General features: G+C 51.8%; 1 protein-coding gene across 1 annotated transcript in view; it reads left to right on the forward strand.

Moving 5' to 3' along the window:
- The window catches only part of NXN (nucleoredoxin), a 166,261-nt gene that overhangs the window by 135,327 nt on the left and 14,523 nt on the right, over window positions 1–16,411 (forward strand). Inside the window, exons 2-5 of the mRNA XM_021067528.1 lie at window positions 6,501–6,618; window positions 9,549–9,682; window positions 10,173–10,273; window positions 12,534–12,640. Coding sequence (XP_020923187.1) covers window positions 6,501–6,618; window positions 9,549–9,682; window positions 10,173–10,273; window positions 12,534–12,640 — 460 coding nt within the window. The remainder of the gene's footprint in view (window positions 1–6,500; window positions 6,619–9,548; window positions 9,683–10,172; window positions 10,274–12,533; window positions 12,641–16,411) is intronic.

Below are 16,411 nucleotides of genomic sequence, written 5' to 3' on the forward strand. Positions count from 1 at the left end.
TCGAATTTGATCCCTGGCCAGGGAACTTATATATGCTGTGGGTGCGGCTGAAAGGGGGTGGGGTGGGGAAACAAGGGGTGGGGGGGGTTCCTGCTGTGGCTCAGAGGGTTAAGAACCTGACTAGCATCCATGAGAATGTAGGTTCAATCCCTGGCTTTGCTCAGTGGGTTAAGGATCCAGTGTTGCTGCAAAGTGCAGCATAGGTCACAGATGCAGCTCAGATCCCACGTTGCTATAGCTGTGGCATCGGCCTGCAGCTGCCGCTCCGATTCAACCCTCAGCCTGGGAACTTCCTACCTTTGTGCCTATTCAGGGTCTTTATTTCTACTCTTCTGCTTTTGATCGGTTTTCTTCTTTCTCTTCTGGATTAGTCCCAGTAGCATATAGTAGCTCCCATTTTTAAAATATCCTCCCTCTGACCTCATTATGTGCTTTTTCAGCTACAGTCTCATTCTTTGTTCCCTTTACAGCAAAACTCTTTTCACTTGATCGATCAGCTGTTTGTGTCATTTAAAAAAAATTCTTAGGCGTTCCTGTCGTGGCTCAGTGGTTAACGAACCTAACTAGTAACCATGAGGTTGAGGGTTCTATCTCTGGCCTCACTCAGTGGGTTAAAGATCCGGTGTTGCCGTGAGCTGTGGTGTTGGTCGCAGACGAGGCTCAGATCTGGCGTTGCTGTGGCTCGGGCATAGGCTGGTGGCTACAGCTCCGATTGGACCCCAAGCTTGGGAACCTCCATATGCCACGGGAGTGGCCCTAGAAAAGACCAAAAAAAAAAAATTTTTTTTATTAAAGTATAGTCAGTTTCCAATGTTTTGCCATTTTCTGGTGTACAGCAAAGTGACTCAGTCATACATGTATATACATTCTTTGTTTATATTCTTTTTCATCAGGGTCTGTCCCAGGAGATGGGATCTAGTTCCCTGTGCTGTAGAGTAGACCTTGCTGTTTATCCCTTCTTAAAGTAAGAGTTTACAGCAAAACTTTTTTGGGGGGGAGGGGGTGGCTGCACCTGCAGCATATGAAAGTTCCCAGGCTAGGGGTTAAATGGGAGTTTCAGCTGCCGAGCTATGCCACAGCCACAGCTCACGACAATGCCAGATCCTTAACCCACTGAGTGAGGCCAAGAATTGAAACCAAATTCTTCTTTTTCTTTTTTTTTTTTTGCCTTTTTCTTGAGCCACACCCATGGCATATGGAGGTTCCCAGGCTAGGGGTCCAATCGGAGCTACAGCTGCCGTCCTACACCACAGCCACAGCAACGCAGGATTCGAGCCACATCTGCGGCCTCCACCACAGCTCACAGCAACGCCGGATCCTTAACCCACTGAGCAAGGCCAGGGATTGAACCTGCAACGTCGTGGTTCCTAGTCGGATTCGTTAACCACTGCACCACGATGGGAACTCCATGAACCCGCATTCTCATGCGCTACTAGTCAGGTTCATTACTGCTGAGCCACAACGGAAACTCCTACAGCAGAACGCTTAAAGAGAATTGCCGGTAGGCACTGCCTCAGCCACTTACCTGCCGTTTTCTCCTTTTTGTGCACCCTTTCTCTTTTCTGTTATTTTCCTCGGGATGTTTCACATGTTGGCGAGAGGGCTCGGATTTGGCTGAGGCCCAGGCCCACTAGAGGCGAGTGTGCCGGACAATCCTGCCCATCCGTCCCTCTTCCCAGTGTACCTGTCAGCTTCGCCACCGCACTGACTCCTCCCAACCCCCATCAAGGTCACAGGTGACCTTTGGTGCCACAGCCCCTGGTCCGGTCTCTGTCCTCCTCTTATCCAGCGTCAGCATCATTCGATGCAGTGGCCTGCTCCCTCCTCTCCAGAACGCTTCCCTCACCTGCCTGTTGAGACCCCAGAATTTCCTTATTTTCCAATGTCACTTGTCACTCCTCAGCCCGGTGGGTGGTCCCTGGCTCTCCCTGATGTCTCCTTTCCTCTGTAGCCTCGTCCTCTCCTTGGACGACCGCTGACAGCATCCAGGCACCGAGGATCCCTGATTTCAATCTCACATCCTCCAACCCCCAGTTCAGATTTGTCAACCACGTGTCTGCTTGAAACCTCCACTTGCATGTCTGATGGGCACCTGTCCCCTCTTGATTTTCCCTCTCAGACTTCTTCCTCCTCCTCCTCTGCTCCTCATGGTTCATGGGACCCCTCGACACGCTTGGCTCACTCGTGCAAACCACAGCATGGTGCCTCGTTGATCTTTCTCCTTCTCACACTTTGCCCACGGCCATTGGTCCACCTACCCTGTTGACTGTCTTCCAAATGTGCCACCATGTCCTCACTTTCTCTCCTGCTCCAGCTCACATCCTCTCCACTGCTGCAGCCCGTTCCTTCACAGCAGCCCATGTGCCCTTTAAAAAGGTCGATCAGACTGCCCCGCTCCCTGCTCACCCTCAGCAGCTGCCTGGTATACTTGGCCTTCGGTATCCACTGGGACTGGCTCCAGGCTCCCCACACAAATGAAAATCCACAGATGCTCAAGTCCCTTATAGAAAATAGCACAGTATTGCATGTAACCAACACACATCCTCGCTTATATATTTTTCTTTCTTTCTTTTTTTTTTTTTTTAAGGGCCGCACTGTGGTTTATGGAGGTTCCCAGGCTAGGGGTCAAATCGGAGATGTAGCTGCCGGCCTACACCAAAGCCACGGCAATGCTGGATCCAAACCGCGTCTGCAACTGACACCACAGCTCACGGCAACACTGGATGCTTAACCAACGGAGCGAGGCCAGGATCGAACCCACAACCTCATGGTTCCTAGTCGGATTCGTTTCCCCTGCGCCATGACAGGAACTCCCCTCCCGCATATCTTAAATCCTCTCTAGATTGTGTAATGCCTAAGACGTTGTACATGTAAGTAGTTGTACATACAGTGTAAACGCCATGCAAATAGTTGCCTGTACTTGGCAAATTCAAGCTTTGCTTTTTGGATCTTTCTGGATTTTCTTCCCCAAATACTTTTGATCTGCGCTTGGTTGAATCCGCAGATTTGGGACTTGTGGATACAGAGGGCCGACTGTATGCTTAGAATAAAATTTCATTATTTTTTACCATTCGACTGGACCTTAAAGATCCGGTCCACGAGTGCCTTTCCCACCTCATCCTGGCCCCCCTCCCTGACCGTCCGGCCGTGTCCCCTCTAACCTTCCCCTTTCAGCCTCCTGGCCTCTCCACAGGTTCCCTGGGCCTCAGGTGGTCTCCCCATGTGCAAGTGACTTGCTTCATGCCAACATTGGGGTCTGTGCTCCAATGCCATTTCTTCAGAGTTGCCTTCCCAGGGCACATGCTAAAACGGGGACCCCTCTCCCCGGCGCGCCTTTGCTCTTACCCTGCTCTGTCTTCCGTTTGTTACTTCTTAGTGCCTGAAATTATTTTTCTCTGTATGTTCCCGCTTACATTGTGTGCCTCTCCTGCTAGAATAGAAGCTCCTCAAAGGCGTGCAACTCCCTCTGCCTGGTTCTTTCTTGTATCCCTTGTGCTTAGACCGGGGCCAGCGCATAATAGGTGCTCAGTTAACGTCTGTTGAATGCCTTCCAGCACTTAGCACTTGTGAAAAGCATTTGGGGAAAAACAGTGTATTTATAACAGGGCGTTATCGGTATGTCTCCTAAACATCAGCAAGTGAAAGAAAGATAAGCAACAGGAGTGAGGTGTCTCTTTTTTCCGATCAAATTGGGAAAACTAACAGTAGTGATAATGCTGGTGAGAACGCGAGGAATGAGTGTGCTCGTTGGCTGCTGTGGAAACAAAATTGTCTGTGCTTTCATAAGTGGTGAGTCATGGGTGATTTTTATCTCAGTGGATTGCTGTATTTCCATTTTTTCCAATAGTTACTCTGCCCCAATAATTACTACTTTTTTCTTTTTTCTTTTTAGGGCCGCACCTGCAGAATATGGAAGTTCCCAGGCTAGGGGTCGAATCAGAGCTGCTACAGCTGCCAACCTACACTACACCCCAGCCACAGCAACGTGGGATCTGAGCCAAGTGTGCAGCCTATGCCAATAGCTCATGGCGACACCAGATCCTTAACCCGCCAAGTGACGCCAGGGATCGAACCCTCATCCTCATGGATACTAGTCAGGTTCGTTTCTGCTGAGCCACAATAGGGATTCCAATAATTACTTTTTAAATTAAAAAAAAAATCCAGGAGTTCCTGTCGTGGCGCAGTGGTTAACGAATCCGACTAGGAACCATGAGGTTGCGGGTTCGGTCCCTGCCCTTGCTCAGTGGGTTAACGATCCGGTGTTGCCGTGAGCTGTGGTGTAGGTTGCAGACGTGGCTCGGATCCTGCGTTGCTGTGGCTCTGGCGTAGGCCAGTGGCTACAGCTCCGATTAGACCCCTAGCCTGGGAACCTCCATATGCCGCGGGAGCGGCCCAAGAAATAGCAACAACAACAACAACAAAAGACAAAAAGACAAAAAATAAAAAAATAAATAAAAAATAAAAAAAAAATCCAGGAGTTCCCGTTGTGGCACATCAGAAATGAATCTGACCAGGAACCATGAGGTTGGGGGTTTGATCCCTGGCCTCACTCAGTGGGTTAAGGATCTAGCATTGCCGTGAGCTGTGGTGCAGGTCGCAGACGCAGCTTGGATCAGGCGTTGCTGTGGCTCTAGCGGAGGCCAGCAGCTACAGCTTCGATTCCACCCCTAGCCTGGGAACCTCCATATGCCGAGGGTGCAGCCCTAAAAAAAGGATGAAAAGGGAAAAAAAAATCCAATATTCTTAATCCCCTCACACTCTTTTTTTTTCTTTCTTTCTTTTTTTTTAAATTAACCTGGCTGGATCCTGGCACCAGCAAACGTGTAAAACTAATCCCAGCGGCAGGATAGACTTGTTGTATTGGTGAACCTCTTAAGAATGTTTAATCTGAATCCTGTCTCGAGTTTCTCTCGAATGATGCAGAATCGGTCACTGCAAGCTGTATGTGCAAAGTCACTCTTGATCTGAGGGCCTGGGCTGGTTTGGGGAGCCCATTGGAGCAGTGGAGCTGGGAGCAACATGCGGTGTTAGGAGGGGCCCATCCGGTTGGTGGGCGGCGGGGTGGGGGGCCGCGGGGCTGACCTCACAACCCTTCCTGCCAGGACCCAGGTCTCCATAGTTCAGGGGAAGCCCCACATTTCTTGGCGGATACGCTGCCTGACTCCCTGGCTGCCGGGGACCGAATTAAAACAATAGTCACAGCCATACACGCCTTTCCCTCCACTGTTCGCCGTCAGACTCCTGTTGCCTGTTTCCTTCCACACCTCCGTTCCCTATTCTGCCAGCACCCTTGGCCATGGCCAACCCTTCTGTCTGGGCCCCAGGCCCGCTGGAAGGCAGGCTCGCAGCTGAATAACCGGGGGGCCATCCTGCGGTTCCTGCCCCTTGTTTCTTTCTTTGCCGGGTTTCGCTGCCGGTAGTTCAGGATTGCATTGCATTATGTCACTTTCTGGGCTTGGCAGTTAAGTTCTGGAGCAGCCGGTGGTCCATCTGAGCAGTGTCCGTCACCCAGACGGCCATGAGCTGATAAAGGAGCCGGCACACACTCGGCTCCTCGACCTGGGCTTAGCAGTCACACTTTCTCAGGCTCGGCCCTCTTAGACCTTGGCTCTTTGACAGATGGCACAGCTAACCGCAGGAACCTGCCAAGGACGGGATTGTTCTGAGCGACCCAGGGAGCTGAAGGTGGGGATGGCTGATGATGGCGCTGCCCTAGTGTTTGCAGCCTGAGTGGCACATGCTTCCAGGGACCACCGACATTCCCAGTGCAGGGACCTGGTGAAGTTGGGGGAGGGACAGATTTTTTTTTTTTTTTTTTTTTCTCTTTTGGCCACTGCGCAGCATATGGAGTTCCCAGCCAGGGATCAGATCCGAGCTGCAGCTGCAAACTACCCAACAGCTGTGGCAACGCCAGATCCTTCAACCCCCTGTGCCGGGCCAGGGATCCTGGTGCTGCAAAGATACCGCCGATCCCAGTGCCGTTGCGCCACAGTAGGAGCTCCATGATGTTTAACTCTGGGTCTTCTGTTGGATACTCGTGTCCCTTCTCTCTTGGGGCCAAGGGGACATGGCAGAGCACCAGCCTGCTGTTAGGGTGGAGAGGCACCAAGACAAAGCCTCCCTTCCTGCCTTAACCACCCGGTGGAGGTCCGATTGTGTTTGACAGATGCCTGATCCATCTTCATCTTCATGCTTCTTAGAGACCCTGCCAGTGGGGGAGGTAGGAAAGAAAACTCACTTAGGACTAGCGTGGTCCTGTGTCGGCCACTGCCCCGGCCTGAGCCTGGGATGACACAGACTCGGGGTCCCCTCGACTCTCTCAGCCCGCAGGGACAAGGGGACGCTACAAGCCCAAGCAGCCCTGATTTCCATCAGTCATTCATTTATCTGTACTTTAGTGTTTTCCAGCCCGTCTGCCCCTCAGGCCCAGGGGACTCAAAAGAACGCTGCGATTAATCCGGTTTGGACTTAATCACCTTCTCGTACTTTTCTTCTTGTAGCTCAAACTTTGGAACAAATACCGCATTTCCAACATTCCATCACTCATATTCTTAGACGCCACCACTGGCAAGGTCGTGTGCAGGAACGGGCTGCTGGTGATCCGCGATGACCCGGAAGGTAAGACCTGGGGCGGGGTGGGGGGGGCGGGCAGGGGGGGTCCGCCCGCGCTCCCAGCCCTGTCCCCTGCCCTCCTCCCTGTTGGTCAGGAGCGTATAAAGGAAGTACAGGAGTGTGGGTTTATTTGGCGAGAGAATATTGTCTTGATGAAATGATGGTATTCTCTAGGTCACGGTTAAGATTTTTACAGAGATCAGAATGTCCCTCTTGGGGGCTTTAATTCATGGGCCAAAGGAGATGGAATCTGAAAAAGGAAGTTCAGCTCTGAGAGCTGAGGAGGCCCTTGAGAAGAAGCTTGAGCCCAGACGCAGACTCTTAGAGCTGTTTTGGAGGCAGCTGTCACCCCCACAATCAGAGTCAGGCTCAGTGGTTTGGGTTTTTTTTCTCGTTAGGATATCACTATATGAGAGTTCCCATTGTGCGGAGTTCCCGTCGTGGTTCAGTTGTTAGCGCATCCGACTAGGAACCATGAGGTTGAGGGTTCGATCCCTGGCCTCGCTCAGTGGGTTAAGGGTCTGGCATTGCCGTGAGCTGTGGTGTAGGTTGCAGACACGGCTTGGATCCCAAGTTGCTGTGACTCTGGCGTAGGCCAGTGGCTACAACTCCGATTAGACCCCTAGCCTGGGAATCTCCATATGCCGCAGGAGAGGCCTTAGAAAAACCAAAAAAAAAAAAAAAAAGAGTTCCCACTGTGGCTCAGCAGGTTAAGAACCTGACTAGTATCCATTAGGACACCGGTTCCATTCTTGGCCTCACTCAGTGGGTTCAGGATCCGGTGTTGCCGCAAGTTGCAGTATAGTCACAAATGCTGCTTGGATCCTGTGTTGCTGTGGCTGTGGTGTAGGCCAGCAGCTGCAGCTCCAATTTGACCCCGAGCCTGGGACCCTCCATATTCTGCAGGTGTCACCCTAAAAAGACAAAAAAAAAAAAAAAAAAAAAAAAAGATGTCACTGTAGCAAAGTCTCGGGCTCTGTGTTGCTCTCCTGGCCCAGCAGCACAGGCCCCTGGTTGCTTGGTGCTGCCCGGGCTCTACAGCCTTTGTGTCGCTGACCAGCGGCTGGATGGTTGTGCCCGAGCAGCTCTCATCACCCTGCTCGGGAGGCTGTCCAGGGCCTGTTCCTCTCCCCCTGTGCACTGGAGTTATGAAGGGTTTTAAGATCCTCCGTCCCTTGGAGTTCCCATTGTGGCGCAGTGGAAACGAATCTGATTAGGAACCATGAGGTTGCAAGTTTAATCCCCAGCCTCGCTTTGTGGGTTAAGTATCCGGCATTGCCGTGAGCTGTGGTGTAGGTCGCAGACGCCACTCGGATCCTGCATTCCTGTGGCTGTGGTGTAGGCCAGCAGCTATAGCTCCGATTAGACCCCTAGCCTGGGAACCTCCATATGCCGTAGGTGTGACCCTTTAAAAAAACAAACAGGAGTTCCCATCATGGGGCAGCGGTTAACGAATCCAACTAGGAACCATGAGGTTGCGAGTTCGATCCCTGCCCTCGCTCAGTGGGTTAAGGATCTGGCGTTGCCGTGAGCTGTGGTGCAGGTCGCAGACGCAGCTCGGATCCCAAGTTGCTGTGGCTCTGGCGTAGGCCGGCGGCTACAGCTCCGATTAGACCCCTAGCCTGGGAACCTCCATATGCTGCAGGAGTGGCCCTAGAAAAGGCAAAAAGACCAAAACAAAACAAAACAAAACAAACAAATGATCCTCCATCCCTCACTTTATTGTTCCAGTTAGAAGATTCGACTCTGGTCACAAATTTTCCCAGGAAAAATTTCACCTGCTTCAAAGAAGTGCTCTCATTAGAAATCAGGGCAGGTAGAACCAAGTGATTTTTTATTCATTCATTCATTCATTCATTCGTTATTGCCACACCCATGGCGTTTGGAAGTTCCCCAGGCAGGGATTGAATCCAATCCTCAGCTGCGACCTACACCAGATCCTTGAACCCAATGCACCGGTTCAGGGACTGAACGCACCTCTTCAGCAACCCGAGATGCTGCAGTTGGCCTTTTAACCCACTGAGCCACAGCGGGACCTCCCCAAGTCTTTACCTTCTGAAATGTAAACACATACTCACACCCACCACACTCTGGAGCTTGTTAAAAACGCAGCTTCCCCACCCCCAGCCCCAGAGATTTTTGGATCCCGTCTGTTTCAGGGTGGGCTTGGCCACCTGCTTGTTCAGCCAGGCTGTGCTGCTCCCTCCCGCTCCACCCACCCCAGGCGATTTTGAGGCAGTGGTCCCTGGACCACCCGCTGAGAAAGCACTGCTCCGCTGAGCGGGGAGCCTATCCTTGCTCTTCCTGCCTGGGGCCTATATGTCATCAGAATGTTGACCATCTGGGTTGAGCAGTTTTACTCTTTCCTTTTGCTAGACTGAAATGCTCATCTCGCTTAGTTCCCTGGGCCCCAACCCAGCCCAGCTGAATCAGAATCTCTAGCGCTGGGGCCCACGAGCATCATATTTCAAAATTCCCCAGCTGACTGTAAAATGCCGAGTCGAGAGCCCCTGGGAGTCCCGGGCTGGAACTGAAGATGGTTGGGCAGTGATCCCCCAGCTACCCCCTCATCACTGCCCCTGGGGGAGCCCTTTGCTTTGTTTTGGACACGTGTCTTTAGCCTTACTTCTGGATCCTGAGATGAGGGTGGGGGGTGGCGGGGGACCTGGGCTTCTGTCCTTTTCAGAAGCATGGCCCACCCCCTCCCCAGGAGCTGGGTCCTGTGGTCATCCAGGCTCGGGAACCGCTGCCTTGCGTGTAGGTAGGACCCTGCACAGGTTGAGTCCTGCTTTTATTCCTGCTTCGGGGCAGGTCCTATGAATGCGTTAAATATTCTTGAGTGATAAAGTTGTCACGTGGCCCTGAGGTGGGCCTCTTGGATCCGGGAGACCACAAGGAAGAGTCTTAACATTCTCACCATCCGTTGTCTGTTGCAGGTTTGGAATTCCCTTGGGGACCTAAGCCCTTCAGGGAAGTCATTGCGGGCCCCTTGCTTAGGAATAATGGGCCAGCTCTGGAGAGCAGCAGCCTGGAGGGCTCTCACGTGGGAGTTTACTTCTCTGCACACTGGGTGAGTGTCTGGTCCGTCTTCAGTCTGGACAGAGGGGAGCAGTGATGTCACCATCGCCACTGAGACCAGCTGGGGTTGGCCTCTGCAGGTGCGACTGTATGGGCATCCTTTGCTGGTGCCCTTGCCTCCTCCTCCTGTGCCCGCTGCACTGCTGGCAGGCCACAGATGCTTGTGAGTGAATGATAATAGCAACCAGCCACCGGGGCTTCTTCGGACTGGCCTCTGCGGTCGTCCTCCCATTCCGATGAGGCTTCTGATGGTGCCTCCAGGGCAAGGGGTTCAATGGACGGCTGCCCCCTGGCGCCCTCTGCCCGTGTGCTGGTTGCTCACCATCCTGGGAGGCACCTTTGTTTCTGCCTCCTCTATAAACCGCAGATGCGATCCCAGCCCCGCTTGGGTATCGCTGACCTGGCCTCTGCTGGCAGGTGGCTGGGAAATGGGAAGGAGAAGGCACGGCGTGGCGCTGCAGGATCCCACTCGTGTCTTTCAGTGTCCGCCCTGCCGAAGCCTCACCCGGGTCCTGGTGGAGTCCTACCGCAAGATCAAGGAGGCGGGCCAGAAGTTCGAGATCATCTTTGTTAGTGCAGACAGGTAACACGCACCTGGGAGGGGGCGGGGCCTCCCTCCTCTCGCCCCTTGAGTGCCGAGCTTGGGGATGGGGGTTCAGGAAGATGTGTGGGATTGTTAGCAGACCAGCAGATGCATTTCATATTTACTCCTGCAATTGTCTGAAGGGGAGCCGAGAAAAACCTGTTCTTGCTGTAAATATCCCAGCTCCGGCCTGGGGCATTTGAGATTAGGATGCATTTTTCTGATCAGGTCAGCTTTTTGGATTGTGGCGGAAGGATGCAGAGTGGGGAGGATGGAAAGAAGAGAGCCAGGGACTAATGGAATGTGACATCTGTCTCCACTGGCTGTGCACTCATTTTTCTTCGCTCCGGCCACGTGCTTTATGGGAGGGCTCTGCGGAGAACAAGAAGGGCAGACATTCTTCCTGGAGCACGGCAGGGCCTTTTAGCCTCAATTTCCTCTGCTTCTTGCCCTCTTGCTGACTTTACTCATCGGTGACCTTCCTTCATTTCAAAACTCCAGCCCCAGTGCAGACCGAGCCACCAGGCATCCTGCCTCCTACATTCCTGCTCACAGGAGGGTCTCAGGATGCCTGCACACTGGGGGCGTTGTACATGCTGTCGTATCCTTGACATCTGCACGTTGTGTGCTCGGTTATTGGCCCGTGGGCCCATCCTGCTGTTCCCCAGCTGCCTCCCCAATCTGTGCATGTGAGTGAACAAGCTTGAAGTTGTGCCACAGGAAGGAAGCCTCCCCCCCGTTTTTTTCCTGAACCCACGGCATGCAGAAGTTCTGGGGCCAGGGTTCGAACTCTCACATCAGTGACAACTCCGGATCCTTAATCCGCTAAGCCACCAGGGAACTCTAGGAATCACTTTTTTTAAACTCGAAAGAACATCAGTTTAGGAGTTCCCGTTGTGGTGCAGTGGGTTAAGGATCTGACTACAGCAGCTTAGGTCGCTGCAGAGGTGCAGGTTCCATCCCTGGCCCGGCACAGCAGGTTAAAGGATCTAGCATTTGCTGCAGCTGGGGCCTAGGTCACAGTTGTGGCTTGGATTCCTTCCCTGGCCCAGGAACTTCCATGATGCAGGTGTGGCCAAAAAAAAAAAAAACATCAACTGTATTGAGGCATAATTTATATACAATAAAATGCTTTCATTTTAGGTGTACAGGGGAATGAATTTTGCCTAATGTGTGTACCTGTGTCCCCATCACAATTCAGATAGAGAACATTCCGTCAATGAAAAGGATCCCTCGTGCCTCTTCCCAGTCACTCCTCACCCCCAAACCCCAGTCCCACGGCTCCCCTGGTCTGCTTTCTGCCCCTCCATTCAGTTTCTCATTGCTAGAGTTTCTTACCTGTGGAGGCGTAGGCATATGCTTGGTTCAGAGTGTGGTCCTGCCCAGAAATTATCATGCCACGTGAAGTCAGTCAGACAATGAGCCACCCGCATCGAATGCTCTCACTGACATGTGGAATCTAAAAAAAGGACACAGTGAACTTCTTTGCAGAACAGATACTGGCTCACAGACTTTGAAAAACTTGTGGTTTCCAAAGGAGACAGGTTGGGGGCTTGGGGGAGGCCCTGAGGGTTTGGAACAGAAATGCTATAACATTTGGTCGTGATGGTTGTTGTACCCCTGTAAATGTAGTAAAATTCATTGAGTAATTTTTTAAAAAGGGGATGTGGCCCTATACCCCTCCCCGTTATGTGCACAGATGGGAAGTAGCACGAGGGATGCAGGGTCTGAGCATCTCGGCTCCTTCCAAAAGAAGACTGTTGGGAGTTTCTGTTGTGGCTCAGCAGTAATGAGCCTGACTGGTATCCATGAGGCTGTGGCTCGGATTGGGTGTTGCTGTGGCTGTGGTGTCGGCCAGCAGCTACACCTCTGACTCACCCCCTAGCCTGGGAATGTCCTTATGCCGCAGGTGCGGCCCTAAGGAAAAAAGAAAGAAAGAAAAAGAACAAAAGGAAAAACAGTTCATGCTGCAAACTGGAACGTGAAGCCGGATTTGAAGAAGGACGACACAGAGCCATGGGCTGCTGCCGTGGCCTGGCTTTTCAGTTTGGCGTCCACCTGCTGTGTGGCGTTTTGCTTTTGGGGGATTCCGCCCGAGTGGGTAGATCCTGTCCCCCGAAACCCCAGCCTGGTGTCCGGGGAGCAGGATGATGAGAAGCCCTGCATGTCGGGCCCCAGGCACGACTTGCTGGAAGGTGGGGAGGCCCCAGCGGTGGCGCCCTGGGGGTAACAGCTTTGTCTCCCCACGTGTGTCTCGTAGGTCGGAGGACTCGTTCAAACAGTACTTCAGTGAGATGCCGTGGCTCGCGGTCCCCTACACCGACGAGGCCCGGCGGTCGCGCCTCAACCGGCTCTATGGGATCCAAGGTAGGCGTTCCCCCCTCGGGGGGCTCCCTGGAGCCCTGCTTGCCCGGGCTCTCCGCCTCTCTGGCTCTCCTTCCAGAGGAAAGAGCGTCTTTATTTCCATGAATGTTCCCATTCTTCAGCATCTTAGAACCATGCGGTGGATTTCACGGTATGTACATCATACCTCATTAAAGCCTTTTTTTTTTTTTCCTTAAGTCCTTGTCTGGGGGAGACAGCTCCGTCCCGCCACCCAGCCTCGTGGGTGCTCGGGTGGAGCGCAGGCACCCCAATGGCTTGGCCAAAGCCCGCTCCCAAGGGTCTTCCTGCCAAGCAGACCCAAGAGTGGCCTTTGGGTCCGTCACTCAGGCTCTTTGAGCCTCAGCGCCCCCATCGGCTCAATTAAGGTGATAAATCCGCCCCAAGGGGCGGCTGGAGCATCACGGGGTTAACGTAGATGCCAACCTTCTTCCCATTCACACCGCTGCCCGGCGTCGCAGGGAAGGCAAATGTTCCACTGCGAGAGTTGGAAACTTGAAGTACTAGTCACGGTGTTTTTCGGAAAGGATTGCTAGGCAGACAGGCTGTTTTTATTCTTTTTTTATTTATTGATGTACAGTTGACTGACAGTGATGCGCCAATTGCTGCTGGTGTGTTTGTCCTCTTTGTTCTGTGAACAGCTCCTTCCTAGCCTTCAGCCCGCCAGGGGTTCTCTTCCTCCCTCCCTCCTTCCTTCCTTTTTCCCCTTTTCTTCTTTTTTTTCCCCCGAGTTATTGGGGTCGCACCTGCGGCATATGGAGGTTCCCAGGCTAGGGGTCTAATCGGAGCTGTAGCTGCCGGCCTATGCCACAGCCACAGCCACGCAAGATCAGAGCCGCGCCTGCGACCTACACCACGGCTCTCGGATCCTTAACTCGCTGATCGAGGCCAGGCACCGAACCTTTGTCCTCATGGATGCTGGTCGGATTCATTTCCACTGAACCACGATAGGAACTCCACTTTTTCCTTTTTTGACCATACCCAGAGTGTATGGAAATTCTTGGGCCTGGGATCAAATTTGAGCCACCTCTGCAACCTGTGCCACAGCTGTGGCAACACTGGGTTATTAACCCACTGTTCCATACAGTGGAACCCCAGCCAGGGTTTTTCTTGGTGAAACATTTAAGTGGCTTGTTCCAAGTTAAATGTATTCTCTTTGTATCATAGTGACAGGTTCTGGTCAGCCCTAGACAGATGACAGCTGATATTCGAGTTCTCCGTGTTCCTTATAGTATGGCGAGGGTTGGGGGGGGAACAAATCAAGATTTATGAACAAACTGCTGCACAGCTTGTGGTGAGCGCGAGTTCTCTCATCTTTTTTCTTCACTATTTAGAGTGAGTGTATGGCTTTGTTAGGAGGTGGTTGCAAAAACTTTATATTTCATTTAAAATAAATGTTTCTCAATTTCAAATGTATGTAAGAATTCCCTGGGGGAGCTTGTGAAAAATGCAGATTCGGATTCAATGGTTCTGGGGTATGGCTGAGATCCTGATTCTATCAAGCCCCCAGGGGGCGCCCAGGCTGCTGGTCCAGGGACCACACTTTGGGTGTTAATAGACTAGGTGTACTAATCCTTTGAGAATTTTGGAGGCTTGTGTCCCCTGTTAGTAAAAAAGAGGAAAGCAGTTTTCTTTCCAGACAGAAGTGAAGTGACATGACATGGTTCACTGGTCTAGAAGGAAGGGTACCAAGTTGGTTTATTGATTTTTTTTTTCTTTTTTTTCTTTTTAAGGGCCACACCGTGGCATATGGAAGTTCCCAGGCTAGGGGTCAAGCCAGGGCTGTAGCTGCCGGCCTACACCTCAGCCACAGCCACACCAGATCCAAGCTGCATCTGAGACCTGCACTACAGCTCACGGCAACGCCAGATGCTTAACCCACTAAGCGAGGCCTGGGATCGAACCTCTGTCCTCATAGATCCTAGTCAGATTCGTGTTCTGCTGAGCCTTGATGGGAGCTCCACCAAGTTGGTTAATTTAAAGGCCATGAGCCAGGTGTATTTCCTTCCGGTGCTCTGCTTGCAGAGCGACTTTAAACAGGTGTGCCTCGGGGTAGGCGCTGCATCTTAAGCATCCACTGAGATAAGGGGTGAGCCCTGGCCAGTGACACGAAAGACAGGGTTGCGTTGCCACTTGCTGGGGATGAGTAAAACCGTGTGGCTCTCGGTGTACCCGTCATTCATTCACCCAGTACTTGCCAAGGCCCCTGCTGCTGACTGACCTTGAACACGTTACTGAACCTCTTTTGTTTTTTTCAGTAAAGTTGGAAAGTTTCAGCATTGGGTCCAGAGGAGGCGCTTGAGAGTTGACTGACTCAGGGAGAGCAAGGGAACTATTTTATGTTACGACCTAAACAAGATAAATGGTGGGCTGTCTAAAAGCTTACCAGCAAAAAGGCAGCTAATAGTATTAGTAAGACCGATGGCAGAGAATGTCTGTCCTTCGCAGATGAAGAGCGCCTTCCAGATCCCAGTCCAGAAAGAGACGGTTTAGTGGAAAATACCCACACGCCGTGCGGTGGGCAGTTCACCTGATGCGCACGGTCAGAATGGATGAGAAAAATAGTCAGCGTCGTTTTCTTCCATGATTTACAGATGCAAATGCTGGATGTGTATCTATCACATTTGCAGAGAACCCTACTCCCCCCCCCCAAAAAAAAAGATCACCCCCAGTGTCGGGAAGAGCGCAGACTGCTGGTGGGAATGTCAATCAGGACAGCGTTTCAGGAGCGGAACTGGCAGTGTACCCAGAGGCCTCCAGAAGTCTACAAAGTCTTCCATTTCGAAATCCCACTTGGAGGCATATCTGCTCAGGAAGTTCTTCTATAGCGCCCAGCAAACACTGACCTTCTCTTGAGGATGGAGGTGGATTTTTAGTTTTAGGTTTTCCTTGCGTGTACTTTCGATTTCATCATAGATCACAAGTGTTTCCTTGCTTTAGCCCCCAGCAAACTCAGAGCTGAATTTGTAATCACCTTTAGCAGTTTGGGGAAGCTGGCCACTTCTCTGCAGGCCCTTGATCTATGCTTCGTTTTTTCGCTTCCTTCCTTGTTTTCCTTTCAGGGGAGTGTTTTCATCTCTTTTTATTAGATTATATCACACTGGGGGGTTTTTTTCTTTTCTCTTCCTTTTTTTGCGTTACGCCTGCAGTATGTGGAAGTTCCCTGGCCAGGGGATCAAACCCGAGCCACAGCAGTGACAACGTTGGATCTTTAACCGCTAGGCTACCAGGGAATTCCTACATCATGCACTTTTCAAGCTGCCTCAAATCTTTTTTGGAAGAAAGGTGGAGTAGATTTAAATGCCTAAGATTCTATTTCTTGAGCTCCATCTAACCACCAATACGGTACACGGAGCTCAGCGGGAAGAAAGAAACCAGAACGGTGTCCCAGTGCTGCCCTTGAGTGGACAGAGGGAGATTTACATTGAGAAATAACTAAAGGAGTATGCTGTCTTTTGAAGACCTAAAAAGTATGGGCCAGGAGTTCCCTTATGGCTCAGCAGGTTAAGGATCAGGTGTTGTTGCTGTAGTGGCATGGGTTCAGTCCCTGGCCTGGGAACTTCCACAGGCTACACACATGGGCAAAAAATAAAAATAAAAATGAAAATAAAAGGTGTTGGTCAAATAAGTGCCATTTTGTACGAGGACTGAGAAAGATTGGATTTGTCCCCGAAGGTAGAGCTAGGTGCTGGGCTTCCCCCGGCCACTCTGCTGTCAGGCTGTCTCTCTATATGGAGGCGTCTTCTTCCCAAGCAC

Source organism: Sus scrofa, chromosome 12 (genome assembly GCF_000003025.6).
Source record: "Sus scrofa isolate TJ Tabasco breed Duroc chromosome 12, Sscrofa11.1, whole genome shotgun sequence".
NCBI classification, from domain to species: domain Eukaryota; kingdom Metazoa; phylum Chordata; class Mammalia; order Artiodactyla; family Suidae; genus Sus; species Sus scrofa.